General features: G+C 44.9%; 1 protein-coding gene across 2 annotated transcripts in view; it reads left to right on the top strand.

The window, feature by feature from the left end:
• The window catches only part of SDK1 (sidekick cell adhesion molecule 1), a 2285003-nt gene that overhangs the window by 1860831 nt on the left and 407023 nt on the right, over positions 1-17149 (top strand). For both annotated transcript variants that reach the window (XM_085629198.1, XM_085629197.1), the window contains one exon: positions 16182-16376. In XM_085629198.1, coding sequence (XP_085485324.1) covers positions 16182-16376 — 195 coding nt within the window. The remainder of the gene's footprint in view (positions 1-16181; positions 16377-17149) is intronic.

Below are 17149 nucleotides of genomic sequence, written 5' to 3'. Positions count from 1 at the left end.
GTTGGGTATTAAACATCATTCGTTACGGCCATACCCTGGACTTTGTCCAACCACCACCATCCACAGCCCCTCGCGCCACGGTATCGAAACATCTCCGTCTGCTACGGTTAGATGTCCATCAAATGCTCCTCAAAGGAGCTATAGAACCGGTCCCTATCTCTCAAAGGGGAAAGGGGTTTTACTCCTGGTTCTTCCTGATCCAGAAGACGTTAGAAAAGTGTCGCCCTATACTAGATCTGAGGGAGCTCAACACCTATCTCATCAAACAATTCTTTCGGATGGTTTCTCTACAAGACATCCTTCGACTTCTCAACTCAGAGGATTTCATGGCCACTCTGTATCTAGAGGACACTTATTTTCACGTACCCATTCACCCAGCTCACAGGAGGTTTCTACGCTTCACAGTAGCCAAGAGCCATTTTCAATTCAGGGCTCTTCCCTTTGAACTGCGATCTGCTCCTCGGATCTTCACAAAGGTATTAGCTCCGGTAGCAGCGTTTCTGCGGAAACAAAAGCTTCAGGTCTTCCCTTACCTGGACGACTGGTTGATAAAAGCTCCTGCCAAACAGGCGGCAGAGGAAACAGTCATAACGTGTACACGCCTGTTTGCCAATCTTGGTCTAACAATCAACAAACAGAAGTCTTCTCTCAGTCCGTTAAGGACTGCCAGATTTCTGGGAGCCATTCTAAACACATCCGTAAACAAGTCTTTCCCGACATTGGAGAGGCAAGAGAAGCTGAGGTCCATGGCTTCCTGACTGTTAACAAGAAGGTCACTTTCAGTTCGCCTCTATAAGTCCCTGCTGGGTTCCATCTCCTCATGCATACCCCTGATTCCTCACTGCAGATTAAGAATGCATCCACTCCAAGAAGAGTTAGACTTGCAGTGGCGCCAAGGCGACGGATCCTTCGACGACAAGATCTCAGTGACCGAGGCCATGAAAGAGGCTGCGTCATGGTGGATGACCAAAGAAAACATTTCTCAAGGTCTGTCCTTCAGGCTAGCTCCGGCTCCACACTTAATAATTACGGACGCCTCTCTCGAAGGCTGGGGAGCGGTGTTACAAGATCTTCATGTAAGCGGTCGGTGGCAGCCTCAACAGCGTCTGTTGCAAATCATTCTGCTGGAGCTCAGGGCGATTCGCCTAGCCTTGCAAGCCTTTCTTCCACTAATTCAACAGTCAACAGTTCTTATACGTACGGACAACACGACGACCATGCATTATGTAAACAAAGAAGGAGGCACCAGATCTCGACTGTTGTCGCAAGAAGCCCAAGCAATCTAGGAGTGGGCAATTCAGCAGGAAATATCACTCAGAGCAGAACATCTTCCAGGTGTCCTCAACACAGCAGCGGACACTCTCAGCAGACTGAAGTCTGTCAACCACGAGTGGGAACTGGACAACTTCACTATTCAGAAGGTTTTCCACAGATGGGGGCACACCTTCCACAGATCTCTTTGCCACTCCGGAGAACAAAAAATGCTGGTTCTATGCAAGCAGGATTCACCATCTGGGATCGTTGGGGAATGCGCTTTCGATGGCCGGTCAGGCGCATTTGTTTACGCTTTTCCCCCCAGTCCTCTAATCCCCAGACTTCTCAAGAAGCTCAAGGCAGAACCGTGCAGGATGATTCTGATAGCCCCTGCGTGACCCAGACAGTTTTGGTTCGCAGAGCTTCACCTTCTCTCCCTGGACCTTCCTCTGCCCTTGCAGCCGATTCCTTCACTGCTGATGATGTCCCAGGGCCAAGTCTGGCATCCGGATCCTAAGTCACTTCAGCTCTCAGCATGGCTCCTGAGCAGTGAGAATTTCTTGGTCTGAATCTCTCAGCAGAATGTAAAGAGGTACTTTCTCAGGCAAGAGCCCCAAGTACGAATAAGACTTACAGATTAAAATGGAAGCGTTTTTGTATCTGGTGTCAACACAATGGCCTCCATCCTTTTGAATCAGAGCCGCATGAAGTTCTTCCATACATTCTATCATTAGCAAAAGCAGGTCTGGCTCACTCTTCTATCAACGTGCATCTGGCGGCAATTTCTCGCTTCAGAAGCACGTCTTCAGGCCCTTCCCTCTGGTCGGCAAGGATAGTTAAACAGTTTCTCAAGGGACTTTTAAGAGTTTTCCCTCCAGTCAAGCCTCCTCCTCCTCTTTGGCATCTGAACTTGGTTCTCACCCAGCTTATGAAGCCTCCTTTCGATCCGATTCACAAAGCAGAGTTGAAATGCCTCTCCTGGAAGGTAGCGCTTCTTCTAGCTTTGACTTCTGCGAGGCATGTGGGAGAAATGTAGGCTCTCACCAATCAGGAGCCCTTTCTACAGTTCAAAAGAGGAACAGTGGTACTACCTACTAACCCAAAATTCATTCCTAAAGTTCCTTCGGACTTTCATTTGAATGAGCCGGTAATTCTTAAGACTTTTTTCCCTCAACCGGCTACTCCAGCAGAGAAAGCACTTCACTCTCTGGACATTCAGAGGTGCTTAAAGTTCTATCTTCAGCGAACTAAAGGCTTCCGAAAGTCTTCTCAAATGTTTGTGCCTTTTATTGACTCTCGTAAGGGATTTCCCCTTTCCAAGCAGGGGATCGCTCGTTGGATCACTAATGCTATCCAATATTGTCACAAGGCAGCGGGCAAGCCCCTGGAAGGGCGAGTCCGTGCTCATTCCACGAGGGCGATGTCTTCTTCTACAGCCCTCTTTGCTGGTGTTCCTATCCGGGAGATCTGCCGTGCAGCGACCTAGAGCAGTACACATACGTTTACAAAGCATTACTGCCTGGATTCTGCGACGCAGAGTGACACAGCAGTCGGCCAAGCAGTCCTGAGGAACCTCTTTCACTAGCGGTGAGCTTTCCCTTTCATCCCTCCTTCCATGTTACTGTTTTATCAGCTCTTGCACATTTTTTAACCTTATGTATTTATGTTTCTGAAATTTCTAAGTATGTTGTTGACCATTGAGAATGTCTTCATGATTTGTTTAATATGGCTTTGTTCCTAGTTTGATATTGGTAATGGTTCTAAAAGATGTGCTGATAACTGCTAGCTACTCTGATACAAGCATGGGAATCTATGAAAGTTCCAATACTGGAGTAAGAAAACAAGTTACTTATTTATAACTTTGGTTCTCCAGTATTGGAAACTTTCATAGATTCCCATGCGACCCACCCGCCTCCCCTGGGAAAGCTGAGCCTCTACCATCTTCAGTGGTTTGGTTACATAACGGCTACGAAAATCTGAGGTTCTGAGCATCTCCCAGGAGGGTTCTAGGGGGTGAGGCTAATCTGATTGGTTGTTCTTTTGATTTTTTGGTCTCTTTTACAAAAAGAGGTGGATAGGTTGCAAATCAAGAATGGGCCTAGGCCTAGGTTCTGTTTTGGTAATGGTTTCTATTGCTATTTTATGTATACTGGGGACTCCCATTCCAACGACGGGGAATGATACAAGCATGGGAATCTATGAAAGTTTCCAATACTGGAGAACCAAAGTTACAGGTAAGTAACTTGTTTTCTTCTCAATACTGCCTGGCTATCAAAGCAGCGCATGCGCTGCCCAGGCTCGACCTAAAATGAATGTGCCCTTCTGTAATGCAAGTGGTGCTCATGTAAAGCTCTCTGATACCTTTGGGTCAAGAATGCGCTATAGAAAACCCCCCCAAAATAATGTTTAAATCCCCTGCAATAACCCTTTTTGTGCCTTAATGATGCCTCATGGGGGACTTCCAACAGACTCTTGTGATGTACATAAACATGGGCTTGCCACGTCAAGTGTAACAACCCAGAAGCGTTTGTGCAAACCAGTGTTTAATCTGTAAAATAAATAAGTGCAAGACCCAACATGTTTGCTTAGTAGCTCGCTGTTCGCGCTACAGAGTCCCGAAGTTGCCCTATGCCAAGGATGGATAGGCCTGAATCTACCTCAAAAATGTGTGCCACCACACTACACTTCCTGCCTCTTCATCTCACTCTTGCAAACACTTTTCCATTCCTGCTTTCTCTCTGTCTATCTTTTCTTTCACTTCCTCTTCTTCTCTTTACAGCTTTACTCTCTTGCTTCGGGTCAATTGCTGCAGACGAATAATAAATCCTGGTGCCCAAAAAGAAGCGCCTGCGCCGACTACCAGCAACGGACACCGGGGCAAATTAAGCAGTGGTGGAAGCAAAGAGAAGTTTCTGGCACCAGACTGCAAAGCACACTTGCATTTGAAGAATTCATTACAAAGTGGATGCGGGGAAGGGGGACTGTACTATAAATGTAAAGCCTCTATGTGGTTTTGCATAGCATCCCTTTAGAACGAAGCAGGAAAAAAATTTGGCTTGACATGTTTAATCCCAGTGACTGCAGACCTCAACTGCAACTGGTCTGGAAACCACATCATCTTGTGCGGCAAGTGCAGCTCATGTAATTGACGGACATATCTTTGAAACTGACGCGGGTTATCATGCAGCCGGCCAGAAAGGACGCACACGGGACGCACGCCACATTTTAATCACATGGCCAGATTACATTAAAAATGTAACCAGCACGTTATTTAAATCAGTCGAAGGCCCACTGCTTCGTCCTGAGTGTAGTTGATGTTTCCTTTTGAACGTTGTTACCAGTGTTACTGTAGTGGATTGTTTTACATTAAAATACACACTGCCAGTTTCAAGATAAACGTATAATATCGTGGCTGCCTGTTGCAAGCTCTATTCTGCTTTGTTTTGCTCCGGTAATTGTAGGTAGCATCCTCGCTTCACGAGACGGCGCGAGAGTAAATATTTCTGAGCGACAGCCGCAAAGGATCTATAAGTATTTTAAAGTCAGACGCCGGAACTGTGGCAGAATATGCCATCAGCACAGAAACATTTTAATTAAATAAGGAAATACAGTGCTTTATAAATTGAAAACTATTCTCCTGGAGGAAAACTTCGGTAATTTGAGTTCTCCTAATCTAATCCTGATTATAGATTTTTGAAATGTCAGACAAGGAAAGCAACACCCCGCCAAGCGCTTCAGACCGCAGTGACTTTATTGTTTGTCTGGCAGGGCCCCTCAGAATTACTTGCTGATGTTAGCCAAAAAGTTGAAAGTAAATCCAAGTATGGAGTTAACAGGAGGGTACATAAATCCAGGAGAAAGCCACATGAGGCCATGTAATCCCGTGAGATGACTGCTCAGAACGAAAACAAAACTAGTTTTCCTAAGTATAAGCAAAGCGTGCACCATCTTCAAAGGAGCGGCTTCCAGGCCCAGTCCATCTACAGCGTCTACCTTACGGGAGCGAGCAGCAGCAAGCGCGATAATTGCAAACAGATGGCGCCGCTGCTCGCTCCCGCAAGGTAAACGCCGTACAGGCACGAGTGCCCATTGGAAACAGTGCAGAACATGCACGAGTTTCCACAAATGTACGGAGTGATTCCAAAAGGTCACTCCAATGCAACACTTGCGCGCTGCCTAGGCGAGACCTAGAAAACAATGGGTCAGTGAGGTTATCATCGATCTCCTTGGATGTTTTCACACTCTTAATGGACATCGGCAGGTTACTGCCTCTGAAAACGAGCTCAAAATCCACTGTTATAGTGGTTTTCAGCTTGTTCTCCCTGCCACCGTGTGATTTCAGCTCCTCGCCGGGAGACCATGTGAAGTGTGACACACTGGTATCATCTGAGTTGGCAGGTCTGTCATTTCCTTAGCCTCATTTTTACCTCAATATGATGATGGTTCTGCTTAGTTCTATTATGGACATAAGGGTGTCTTTGAATCTGGGGCAAAGGTGTGCGCCAAGGGTTGCAGACTAGTCATTGATGGTGCTTGCAGTGGAAACAGAACTTCAGTGACGCACGGAAATAGCGCAGGCACAACATCTATGGGACTCGCTTAAAAGAGGCCAGGTTTTATCTTCTGATATAACATGTCTTTGTGCTGAATCTGGTGTCGCCCTCCAAGGGAATGTATTTATTTACTTATTCCTGGCACTCTCGCCCGAGTACTGACACTGAATACATCATGTCCGAATCATTGGTTTCTATCTAGTCAGACAAGTGCCTTACTGGAAATGAAACAATTCCATCTAAATGCAGCCATCAGGAGTCATTTTTATTAAATGGGCTAGAATGCGTTCATCCCCCCTCCCAGTACGAGAAGAATATTCTGAATATATATGGAGTATAGGATATTCAACAAAGGCCAGCAGACATTAACATATTATATGTATCTATAATGTACGGACTGAGGTGCCCGGAAAATATACAAAACCTGAAAACAAAGATTGGTTAAAAGAATAAGTTTCAAGTGCGCTTAGTGGAAGTCACCCACGCAGTCTCTGATTGGCATCCAGGGTTGAAAGATCTTTTTGCGTGCCTGCAGATACAGTTTCAATGTAAAAATAAATCTTATCGGGCTGTGTTCGTGCTGCCTTCCGAATTTTCCTGCTTTCACAGTCGACCTGTCGATGACATTTGTTATTTCTGAGTGGCTTTGCGGCTGGAGATCAGAGTAGAAAATTACGTGCTTGCATTCATTCACCGGCTGAAAACCTTGGTATTTGATGAAGTATACTAGCCTGAGAAAGGCCACTCTCGGGTATGGATCAAAGCCTTTCTACCGCTCTTCCCTGCTGTGTCTACAGTCAGAGCTAGCTATAAAATGAAGACTGAAACGTGGCAGCCGTCGTCCGGATGGACCCTTTCCACATTAATTGTGCGAGTTCTCCAGCAATGAATCTTTCATAGATTTACATGCTTGAATTATTTCCACTTGTCTTGCCTGGAACTGTTGGTAGTCTATAGTAACATCAATAATGTTGAATCTATCCGTACACTTTGCGTATTGTAGCCAGCTCATTATGTGATCCAAACGCTAGCCAATGAAGTAAGAGACATTGCACCCAACACCATCCCATGGGCTCCAATCTACCACACTCAGTTAATGCAAAACACTATTGGACTGACAAACAAGAGGGCCCATTGTAAACTAACCACATCAGTGTGTCATCACACCCATACCTTTCACTTATTAGTGTTCAAAACTGGGTGTACTGATTGTATAGGACTTCCTCTAGCCTGGATATTTTCTATGGATGGCCCTTTCTTGTCACGTGAGCAGTCCTTCTCTATCAGAGTTTGAACAAACCCCCAAGTAAAACTTTATTTTCTTAGAGAGTGTTACTTGAAAAACACTTTTGCCTGGGCCCCTTCACGACCCCTTGTAGCTCTTTGACTTTCATTGACCCACTGAGATAAAAATGTTACTATGCTCCAAATGTGTAGTTTTTGCATCTAGTCTGAACCTCTTGTTCACATTTACTGTGTTACACTTTATCTTCATGTTACCCCACATTGCTTGTGCTCTTATGTACCACCATATATTTTATACATTTTATGTGGAGGCCTAAACTGGCTGGAAAGGAGAAGTGTAACATTATCACAATTCACTTCCCAGCATGTCACTTGTTGCTGTAGAACATTGTTTATTATATTATATTCACGGGACATATTGCTCTATATTCCCATTCCATGCAGTCTCTTAATGTAAGTGAGGGTACTCCTTTTTAGTAATTTCCAGGTTCTTCAATAATCAACGTCCTGGAACTGCTCTTGCGCCATATGAAACAAACTACCATGGGATCAAAATCTCCTTGCCTGTGCTCCCTTCTCTCGCTTTCTGTCTTTTTCCACCACTTTTCTATTGTTCCCTTAAGAGTCCCCCCGCTTGAAACAAAAAAACACTGGTCAAAGGGTTTAGTTACTTTTTAGTGGCTGCCAGACTTACACTTGGCTTGCAAGATGCCACAAGAAGAACCTGGTTGCCTTTCTCGTAACCTTGAAATCCCAATCTCCAAAATACAGACTGTGATGTCTTTGGCATTTTTTTATGGTGGAGACCCTCCTATTAACTCTTGTATTCATCTCTCACGAAAAATGCTGTTGAGATGGCACACTAATTAAAATGTGGGGCAATGTTTCATTCATTTGTAACAAATAGAAGCATAGCCATTGAATTTGTTTCCTTCATTTGATTTGCTTCACATAGTGCCATGGTGCCAATTCTAGCTGTGATTTGGTTTTACTAAGTAAGCCAATTAGAGAGCATCTTTCCTGCTTAACTTGCTGTCTTGTTTGGGGTGTACTACTGTGTTCATCGTCCTGGCTTTCCTGGCCATGCCATCTGATGGCTGCTTTACCACCTGCTCCTAAATGTAGTGCCTGTAATATGTCTCTTATATCTGCGGCCATTTTATGGCGGTTGCTGCTACTGTCCCATGTCTACTTCTTTGGGCTCCAGTGCCATGTAACTTGACTGGCTCGACTTCCCACATTCCACTAGTACCCAAAAAAATGCTGTCACATCTCCCCTGAAGGGCTTTTTCAGATTTTTTTTTCTTTTAACTGCAGATTCCTCACCTTATAAATACCTCCAGGTGAGAGACTAGAGCTGTAGATTTTCCTCAGTATTTCTCCTGTGTGCCAGTGTACAAGGGAACATGTCCCTCCTTAAACCCACATGGTATAAGCTTAGCGGGTACTGTCACAAACAGATGTCTGTAACAGATCTCCTGAGGTATGCCTGTGGTGTCTACGGTCGTTGCACTACTCCAAGGCTTGGGCGTACTGCACCCAGATGAACCCCAAGGTGATCCGGGACCATAAAGCCAAATTCTGTGTCACTGTGTAAGTCCTGCTACTAGTCGAAGTTAAGGGTGTGGGCTTGCTCCCCTTCTTGAGGCCGTTCATGTGACAGATTCTCTTCTAATTCATAATCTTTAGATAGGCCAAGAAGACAAAAAGCAAGGCGTCATTAACAGATTCCTCCCCATCCCACCAACACTTGACCCAAGAAGTTGTATGGATGCCAGGGTGCCTTTCGATCTCCATCTCCTGCTGTTGAACCAATACCCCAACTTAATCCACTGCACCTCAAATTTCTGCGACATCGAAGCAGATAGAGGCTTTCAGAGAAGCCAAGCTGTGCATGTTTAGCACCCTTCCGGCTCCCTCTGGTGCCTCTTCGAGCCCCATGGATTTGAGGGGGTCCCCAGTTGGGTTACCGTCAGTTGATCTGTCCTATACGCCATGTGTACTCTTGAAGCCGTTGTAGGGCCAATGCCGAACACAACTTCAATCTTGGCGATATGGCCCACACTGGTCCTTTTCACATCAACGCCGACCCCAATGCTGCTGACTCGTGAAGAGGATTCAATTATCTTGTCTGATTCTAAAAATTAACCTGACTAGACCTTGAATGAAGTTGCACGATATGCCTTAACCGGTTCAGCCTCATTCCAACTAAGGCAGAACACTTCCCCTGCCTGCAATCGCCCCCAAACCCTAGGCAACTTGTTTGCCTCAGCCTCTGACCAGAGACATAATGATACCCTTGACTGTGATGATGTAAATTTGTATGTGAATTTGCAGAAGATAGGTGGTCGGAGCACCTCTCCTGACACTGGGTTGAGCTCCCCCTCTGGCCCCTTGAATGGATGAATCTTCATCTTATGCTGTGGTCATTGAGATTGTGGCCAAAGTTTGGGGCCTACATCTCCCATCCATTGAGGTCAAGACCAAGTGCTAATGGAAGTTCTGCAGCACGGACAGGCATTGGCATAGCCACTCCTCCCTTTTAATTAAGTGCTCACTGACGCATTAATGGGCTTAACCTTTCTCTTGCCTACTGATAAAGATGCAAATGGCCAGACGCCCCAAACTCGCCGCAGGAGACTCTGTCTTCTGGACCCAGCATTCTTCACACAACCTCCTGGTTGTCCAGGCCTCCACGACCAGGCTGAAGCCAAACTCCTTTCCAATGATTCCTCCTGATAGAGTATCCAAACATGCATTGGGGGATTTGGTTGGTGAAATAGTCCCTGAAGAGTTCAATGCCAATTTAACGCAGATCATACTGGATGGGGAAAAGGATTTGTCGAATGTAAGGTTTGACTTTTCCTAGGAGTGAGAGTTGATACCACAGTGTCAAGAGACACTGACAGAATTTATGCGAAAGGGGGAAAGCTTCCTGGCCAAAGCAGGCTAAAGGACCTGAACAGTACGACTTCTTGGTTTACTATTCACTCACCGCACACTGTTTTTCCATCACAGTTTAAAAGAAAGGGTCATAGAAGATGGCTGTTGTTTTCAGAGTGAGGGTTGTGACTCCTTTGAGGTTCATATTAGAGAGGCTTGTATGATGTAATTGGCGATGACGATGTAATCCCTGTTGGTTGGGTTTAGCAGGTATCCTGTCCATTACTTCTGGTAGAAGGATGTTACAATCGAAATATAGAAATGTTCTCTCCTTCCCAAAGAGAGGCTGAGGGTAAAATAAAGACTATTACTAAGAAATGCGGGCATAGTCACAACATTTTTTTATCTATGCCACTGGTTCATAACCTATGGTCCGAGAAACCCTTGGGCTCTGCAAGGCCTTCTCAGGGTGTCCGCAACTGTCTTAAAAAATTAAATAATACTAAAATTAGTACATTCAAATTAATAAAATGCATACAAATAAAGAAGCTTAATTGAAAATATAAAAACTGTTTCTAAATTTGATTGTGAATTAAACAAAATATTTCAATATTTGAGAATTTTTGGTGTATACTTGTTTTTGCATTGTTGTAGGTTGTTATTAAGTTCAAATAATGGAAATTGCTTATGTCTGGGGTTCACTGCTTCCAATAATGGCTTAGTATGAGTCCCCAGATTCCCGTAATGGTTAAGTGGGGTTCATGGATGTCCAAAGGTTAAGAACTGCTAGTCTACGCCCTTCAAAACCATGGTTAAACTACAGTTAGCAGTGTGAACCATGGGTATCGGTGGTATGTTTGAGTATAAGAACAGGGTAAAGAAATTATATGGGTCTGCGTAACAACAGGCGGATGTAGAGTTGACGTTCTTGCAAGCACCACTTTCTCTGCAGTCCTCTTGTTTTGCAGTAAAGCTACATGGCAACCCCCTCTTCCCCCACCATACCTTGTTTCCAGTTGTTTATATTTGCTTTAGTATTAGAGGCAAGAAACTATTGATTCCTGGATGTGTGCGTCACAGATTGTCTGGCTCACTCCCATCCTGTCTATGTTTTGGTTCCTCAGAGGCCTTCGAAAATGAAGACCAAGCGAACCTAAAGCTATCTGAAAAGTTTTAAATGGCGGATGAGCTGTGCTTTCAAATGTCTTGTCTACTATGCGTCTCCCTGCGGTGCTTCAAACGCGATTTTCAAGATCTGCTTCAATATTATGATTGCGGCAGCGGATGGCGGCTACTTGACATTTTTGTGCAAAAGCTTCACAGGTCCACTAAGGAACTGTGAAAGGTGTAGGAGGGAGAAAACATGTAAGTGCAAGAGGGCCTTTTAACTGTGCGCCTTTGAATCAATGCTCCACCGAGGCCCTCCGTGTATGCAGGCGCGCTCGCCGCTTACAGCAGGCCTTTGTAATCCATATCAAAACATGCTCCAGCATTTTAGGAAAAGATTAGCAGCGCCGAGCACTAGCAGGCACCTGGAGGGAGGAAGCTCTTGTTTGCTTGTCTGTGTTTACCTGAAGGGCCCCCTTGACGTTGATAGCATCTCTTCCTTGGGCTTCGTGATGGCCACCCAAGCCAACCTCATTCGACACATGCCTTGTTCAATTCTTCACTCTTCCCTTCCCTCCGATCTGAAAGGCATTGTTGAGAAGCGCTGCCTGCTTTCTTCAGGGACATGTCCTTTTAAGCCTATCTGTGTGCATCTGCAATGGAATATTTTCCTGTTCCACGTCTTTGGACGATAAGCCTCGTGCTGTTCGAGCAGCCACTTGGAGCCTGCAGGGTGTACACAAGATGTCCGCCGAGAACCAGAAATGGCGTCGTAATCCACAGAAAGTCATTTCAGATTCCGCTCCTGCGGTGCCTTAACAGCCCTGGGGCCCCTGGAGTCGCAGAGCTTCAAAATCAGCAATCTGTAGAGCAGCGCTTTTTTACTAGCGTAAGCCGCACAGCGTTGTTCAGCTTTTTCCATGATAGGACAGTCTTAGAATGCCTATTGTAGTAGTGTTGTACGTTAACTTCTGTCACTTCTGAATGGCTTCATACTCACGAGGACCGGCTCATGGGCTGCTTCGGGGTTGACAGTATTCAGTTGTCTCCTTCCTCTTTACGTCCGAGAATTTGAACTGAGACTTAAAGATGGTTGGAGGAAAGGGTCATTCCTCGGAAATGATTGGAACGACAAAGTGCAGGGTCAGAAAAAGGTGCCAAAATTGTGAGCAGACTGATCCAGGAAGAACAGACCAGAGAGAGCATCATATGAGACCCAAAATAGGAAAATAATGAAACAATAAACAGCTAGTAGCCAGGAACCTGCACCAGAGGACACAATGGAATGAAATGCGAGAAGTGCTGAAGCAAAGTATCTCGAAGCGTTGCCATGCACTTGAACAGATCAGAAGCCTTTTTTTGTCTGGGTTTTACCGGAATGATTCTTTCTAAGTTGTATATGGAGGCGGCTGTATTTCTGTGAAGAAACAGTACTGGCGACCATAGTTAATTAGAGAAAACACATTTTAGGCCACTGGGTGTCCCCGTATTCTTTCACTATATAATAGTGTGTGCGTTTGATCCCTGTAAGGAGAATGTAGTGTCCGATTTAGAGCTTCTGAGTTGTCAGGAGCTGAAAAGGTGTTCTTTTTGCTATAGGTCCAAGGTCACTGGTGTGATATATCCCATTCTCTACCTGTCATTTGATATCCTTTTCTGGGCCACCTGAGTAGGGTTTAAGGTACAAGGAACTGAGGTTTTAGATGCAACTTATGATGCTTTTGGCATCGTATTTTTTTTAAAAAGGACGAGCATCCAAATGTTTGTCAAATGAGAAGATTAAAAATGGAGATTAGTGATGGTGCCTGTGGTTTCTTAGATAGCTTACCATTATAAAAAAAAAGAAAGTGAGAAATTGTAGGACTTCTTCATAGTGTTCTATGCCAGGGCATTGACCGTGCTGGACAAAGTGTCCGGCTTCATCATATATCACAAATTCAGAGTTATCTCTGTCATTACAAGTCCTCGCCTCTTAAAAGTATGTGCCCTACGCTCCAATATAATCAAAGGCAAGTAAGAAAAGGAGAACAAGATGTCCTGGAAACCACGCACAAGCGGGCATTGAAATCCCAAATACAGTAATAGAGGGCAATGGAGAAATGCAGTGTGCACTAGCGACGGTACGTTTTAGAATTGAAGCAGTACACAAGTGTATTGTTATAAGGAGGAGATGTTAACGCAGGGGGAGACCTCTTGAGCACCTTTTACAACTGCGATGATCAGTGATGAGGGAGGGAACTCCAGAGACGACTGTAAGGACAGGCTTGAAGCGGGCTAGCTTTCCTTGTTTACTGCATGCTCTGAGGAGGGTATTTTCTTGTGTTGGTGGTGTTTTGGCCTATGGTAGGAGATTGTGGTCCTTCTAATCTTACTCTTGGCGATTGTAAAACTCAAAGAACTCCTACAGTGCCCATCAGGACTCTGTCCTGAAGAAATGTGTAGTTCCAGAACAGCACACTCTGCTGGGAAGGGAGCGTTTATGCAGCACAACCTTTTAGAATCCGACGTTAAAGTGAGGCACTTGTACAATGAAATACACTGTTTGGGCTGTGTCGACCGCTTACTGGTCAAAGAGGCCCAAAAAATTTCAAAGTGTCCACCATCGATTTTCTCTCAGGCGAGGTCACTTCTTGCAGTCCTCGGTCTGATATTGGTTTCACTGTGTTACTTATGAATCCGAATTTAAACTAGATCAAAATAAACCTTTTTTCTAAATGCTAAAGGGCTTTTTACCCTTTTAAGTTCCAAGATCCTTATGTCACTTACAGTAAAAGGGGTGTGTGTTTGTGCCTCTGTCTGTCTGACTTGTAATACATAAACCTATCTTCCAAATTGGCCCATTGCTTTCTGAGTGATTTGTAGGCAGCGCTGGATAACACTATCACGTGTGACATTTTGGCAGCTGCTCCAAAACTGAGACAGCGTCGTCGAGTGTGCTGTTGTGATCTGTGCATGAGGTAAATGGCTCGGGCTGCGAGGGATGCATGCGCCCTGTGGGATGTACCCGTCCTGGAGCTCGGATAATAGTCCTGGAACAACAGGTCCCCGTCTCCCAGCGGCTCCGTGTCATTGGGAGAACGGCCTCAAAGTAGACACAAATCAGTCTGCGCCGTGGTCAGCAGGCATTAGATTACTTACTATTCTGCCCCCCTCCGCGTGTCACGTGATGAGGCATATGACAATTAGGCTTTCAGTGAGCCGGGGCCGAGAGAAAAGCAGCTCCGCGGGTCTGGTTTGAATGGCTTTTGGAGTTTAGCAGCTGGGCCGAAATTTACCCGCGAACCGAGGGAGCAAGTCGGCCTGACAGACTCGTCTCAGCATCGGCGGAGAGCGTTTGAAGGTTTGGCGTCGCCCGCCTGGGTGCGCCGCGTGCGTGCTGACAGCCGGCTGATTGACGCAGTCGGAGCGTTAATAATGAGGGATGGACTGCACGCGCCTAACCGAGCCGTCCGGCGGGAGGGCCTTAGAGGAGCCAGGGCTCGGCAGGTTTCAGAGCCATCCTGGTTAATAAGCGCTGCACTCGTTGCGCGGGCGGGAAATGGCGCTCTTGGATGATCAACCCCCCTCCAAACTCCGGGACTCCCGCACCACCGCTGGCAGCCAGCCGGTTGCAGGGGAGCGGCCATATGCCGCGGCGCTAAATGAATATGAGGCTTGCATTGTAAATCACCGCGGATGCTGACCAAGCATCTCCGAGTGGGCCGGAGGATGGCAGCAGATGCTGGGGCTTGCCTGGTGTTTCTGATGAATTACCCGAGTGCTTCCGTGCTGCAGGGGCTTCGCCGGCCATGCCTTCTGCTCTCCGGTGCTCAGGTGGTGTGAAAGTGTAGTGGGGAAGAGAGAGGGACAGAGGGAGCTAGATAGCGAAGTTAAGTGACCGCTTAACGTTTTATTTTTTATTTATTTGAAGCGGTTTTATATAGCGCAAACATTATCCGAAGATGTCAGAGCGCTTTACAAAAGAACCAGTTGCGTTACATAAGGACTTTGGATTACATGAGTTACATAAGAGATACAAACAGATTTTTTTTTGCAAATGTACAAGTTGTAAAGTCACTCAAGGAAGAGATATAAACAGATAAACTCTAAAATCACATAGGAATGGTAGTAAGTACAATGGTCTACTACATATACTAGTGGTTAGAGTTATATATATATATATACAAATTGCGAATTCACTCAGGATTACATTTTAACAGTGATTAGGCTTGGACAAATATATATTCCATATTTACAAAGCAGGAAATTCTTGCCATTGTTCAGCCAGGTGTTCAGGTGGTGTTTCACTCAAGGGTGGTGGTCTTGGGTCTGGAGGGAAGTAATGACATTAAATATTTCACATTATAACACTGCACTGATAAGTACTTATTTAAAGTGATAGTATTGAAACATGAACCATTGCGAACTAAGAGACAAGGCAGTTGTAATGTAAACCCTGTACCTGGCGCCGAGTATTGTAGAGCAATATTACAGGTCTACTAAATCAAGCACAATAGTTTTTTGTACAAATGATATTCTACACTCAAATAGGCCTTGTTATAACCAAATTGAGCAGTGATTTAAGGCATAGAGAGATTAAGTGCTTTGCCTGGAATCACAGGATGTTAAGCCGACACAGAGATGCGAACCTGGTACCCCAGTTTCAATATTCAACAGTTCTGCCGGTAAGACCATATCCTGTGAGAGAGAGGGAGCCAGACAGAAGCCACATGAATGCTCGCCGTGTTATGGGCTCGAGGTTCCAACAGAAGCTTGAGCTGAACCAGAGCCATGCTTCAGACTCGAGTCTGTCTCGAGCTTTCAGTGGCTCGCCAAACTCTAATCTGAAGCAATCGAACCTAACACTTGCAACATTTATGTATTATTTTCTCTCGATGACCCCAAAGTCTTCCATTCATCCGCAAGCATAAAATTGTATTCATATTTATTGCGTTCAACTTTCAGCGATGTTATATCAGTCCACTGATTAATAGCAGCAAAAATAAATAACTTGTATCTACAAAAGAAATAAAGATGATAACTGTGGCCTTTGACGTTTGTTTGTTGCTGACGATTCCTTAATAAAATGTTCAAAATGAGAACTAACTCTGTCATCCCTGATTCTTATTTTTTCTTTGTGTTTTTACCCCAAAATCTTAGGGTACCAGATTGCATATCGCTTGGCAACAGGCAACCCCAATAAGTTCATTACGGTGGAAGTTGGCTCAACCGTTAGGCAGTTTACAGCTACGGAGCTCAGTCCAGAGTTGGCCTACATCTTTCGAGCATCAGCTAAGACCAGACAGGGCTGGGGAGAACCTCTGGAAGCCATGGTGATAACGACGGAAAAGAGAGGTAATGTCATTTACATTAGCAATGGTGAAGCAGAGGTGCCTTGGACGAAATAGGCATGGCCCCTGTCTGCAAAGTTAATGCAAGCATAGTAACGCTGTATGCGCCCTTACCAAAAAAGCTCACAATCGTTTGATGATCCCTAGAAATAGCTTGAAGGCAGGAACATGTACCGCTATTTGCAAATTAGGTCATTTGACCATTGGAAATCTGTTAAATTTATACGTGGGAAATATTGTTCTGATAAGTGCTTTCTCATTGCTTTTAAAAGTAATTATCTAAAGCGGTCTATTCATTTACATATCACTTTTAGCCAAATCAATATCCACAAGTTAGGTCACATCATTGCTTAAAATATAATTCACATGAAATAAAACAAAATGGGATAAATGTGAGTGAAATCTAATGTGGGTGGAACTGGAGGAAGAGCCAAGCTCAAAGGTCAACTTTGAAGAGACAGCCTAAAGAGGATAGAAACAAGCATTTGCAATGCAGTAGGTCTTGCATTAGTGAACGTTGGAGCTATTGGTGTTGCAAATGTTAATGTTTGTTAGATTTTGTTTTGTCGAACAAAATACCAGCAGTAGCATAAGTAGCATAAGTAATAAAATAAAATTCATGAAGCAAAGAAAGGGTGCAGATTATTGATGCAGTACCTTATATGGCTAATACAGGTCTCTTTGTGAGGAAAGATTAATAAGTGGGAAGGACTGACCTGATCCAGTGACCTGGCTGTGATGGGTGACAACATGTCAAGCTGGAAAAGTGTGGCCAGT

This window comes from Triturus cristatus, chromosome 10 (genome assembly GCF_964204655.1).
Source record: "Triturus cristatus chromosome 10, aTriCri1.1, whole genome shotgun sequence".
Lineage (NCBI taxonomy): Eukaryota > Metazoa > Chordata > Amphibia > Caudata > Salamandridae > Triturus > Triturus cristatus.
Note: the sequence above shows the minus strand (reverse complement) of the source record. Positions and strands in the feature narration are given on the sequence as shown.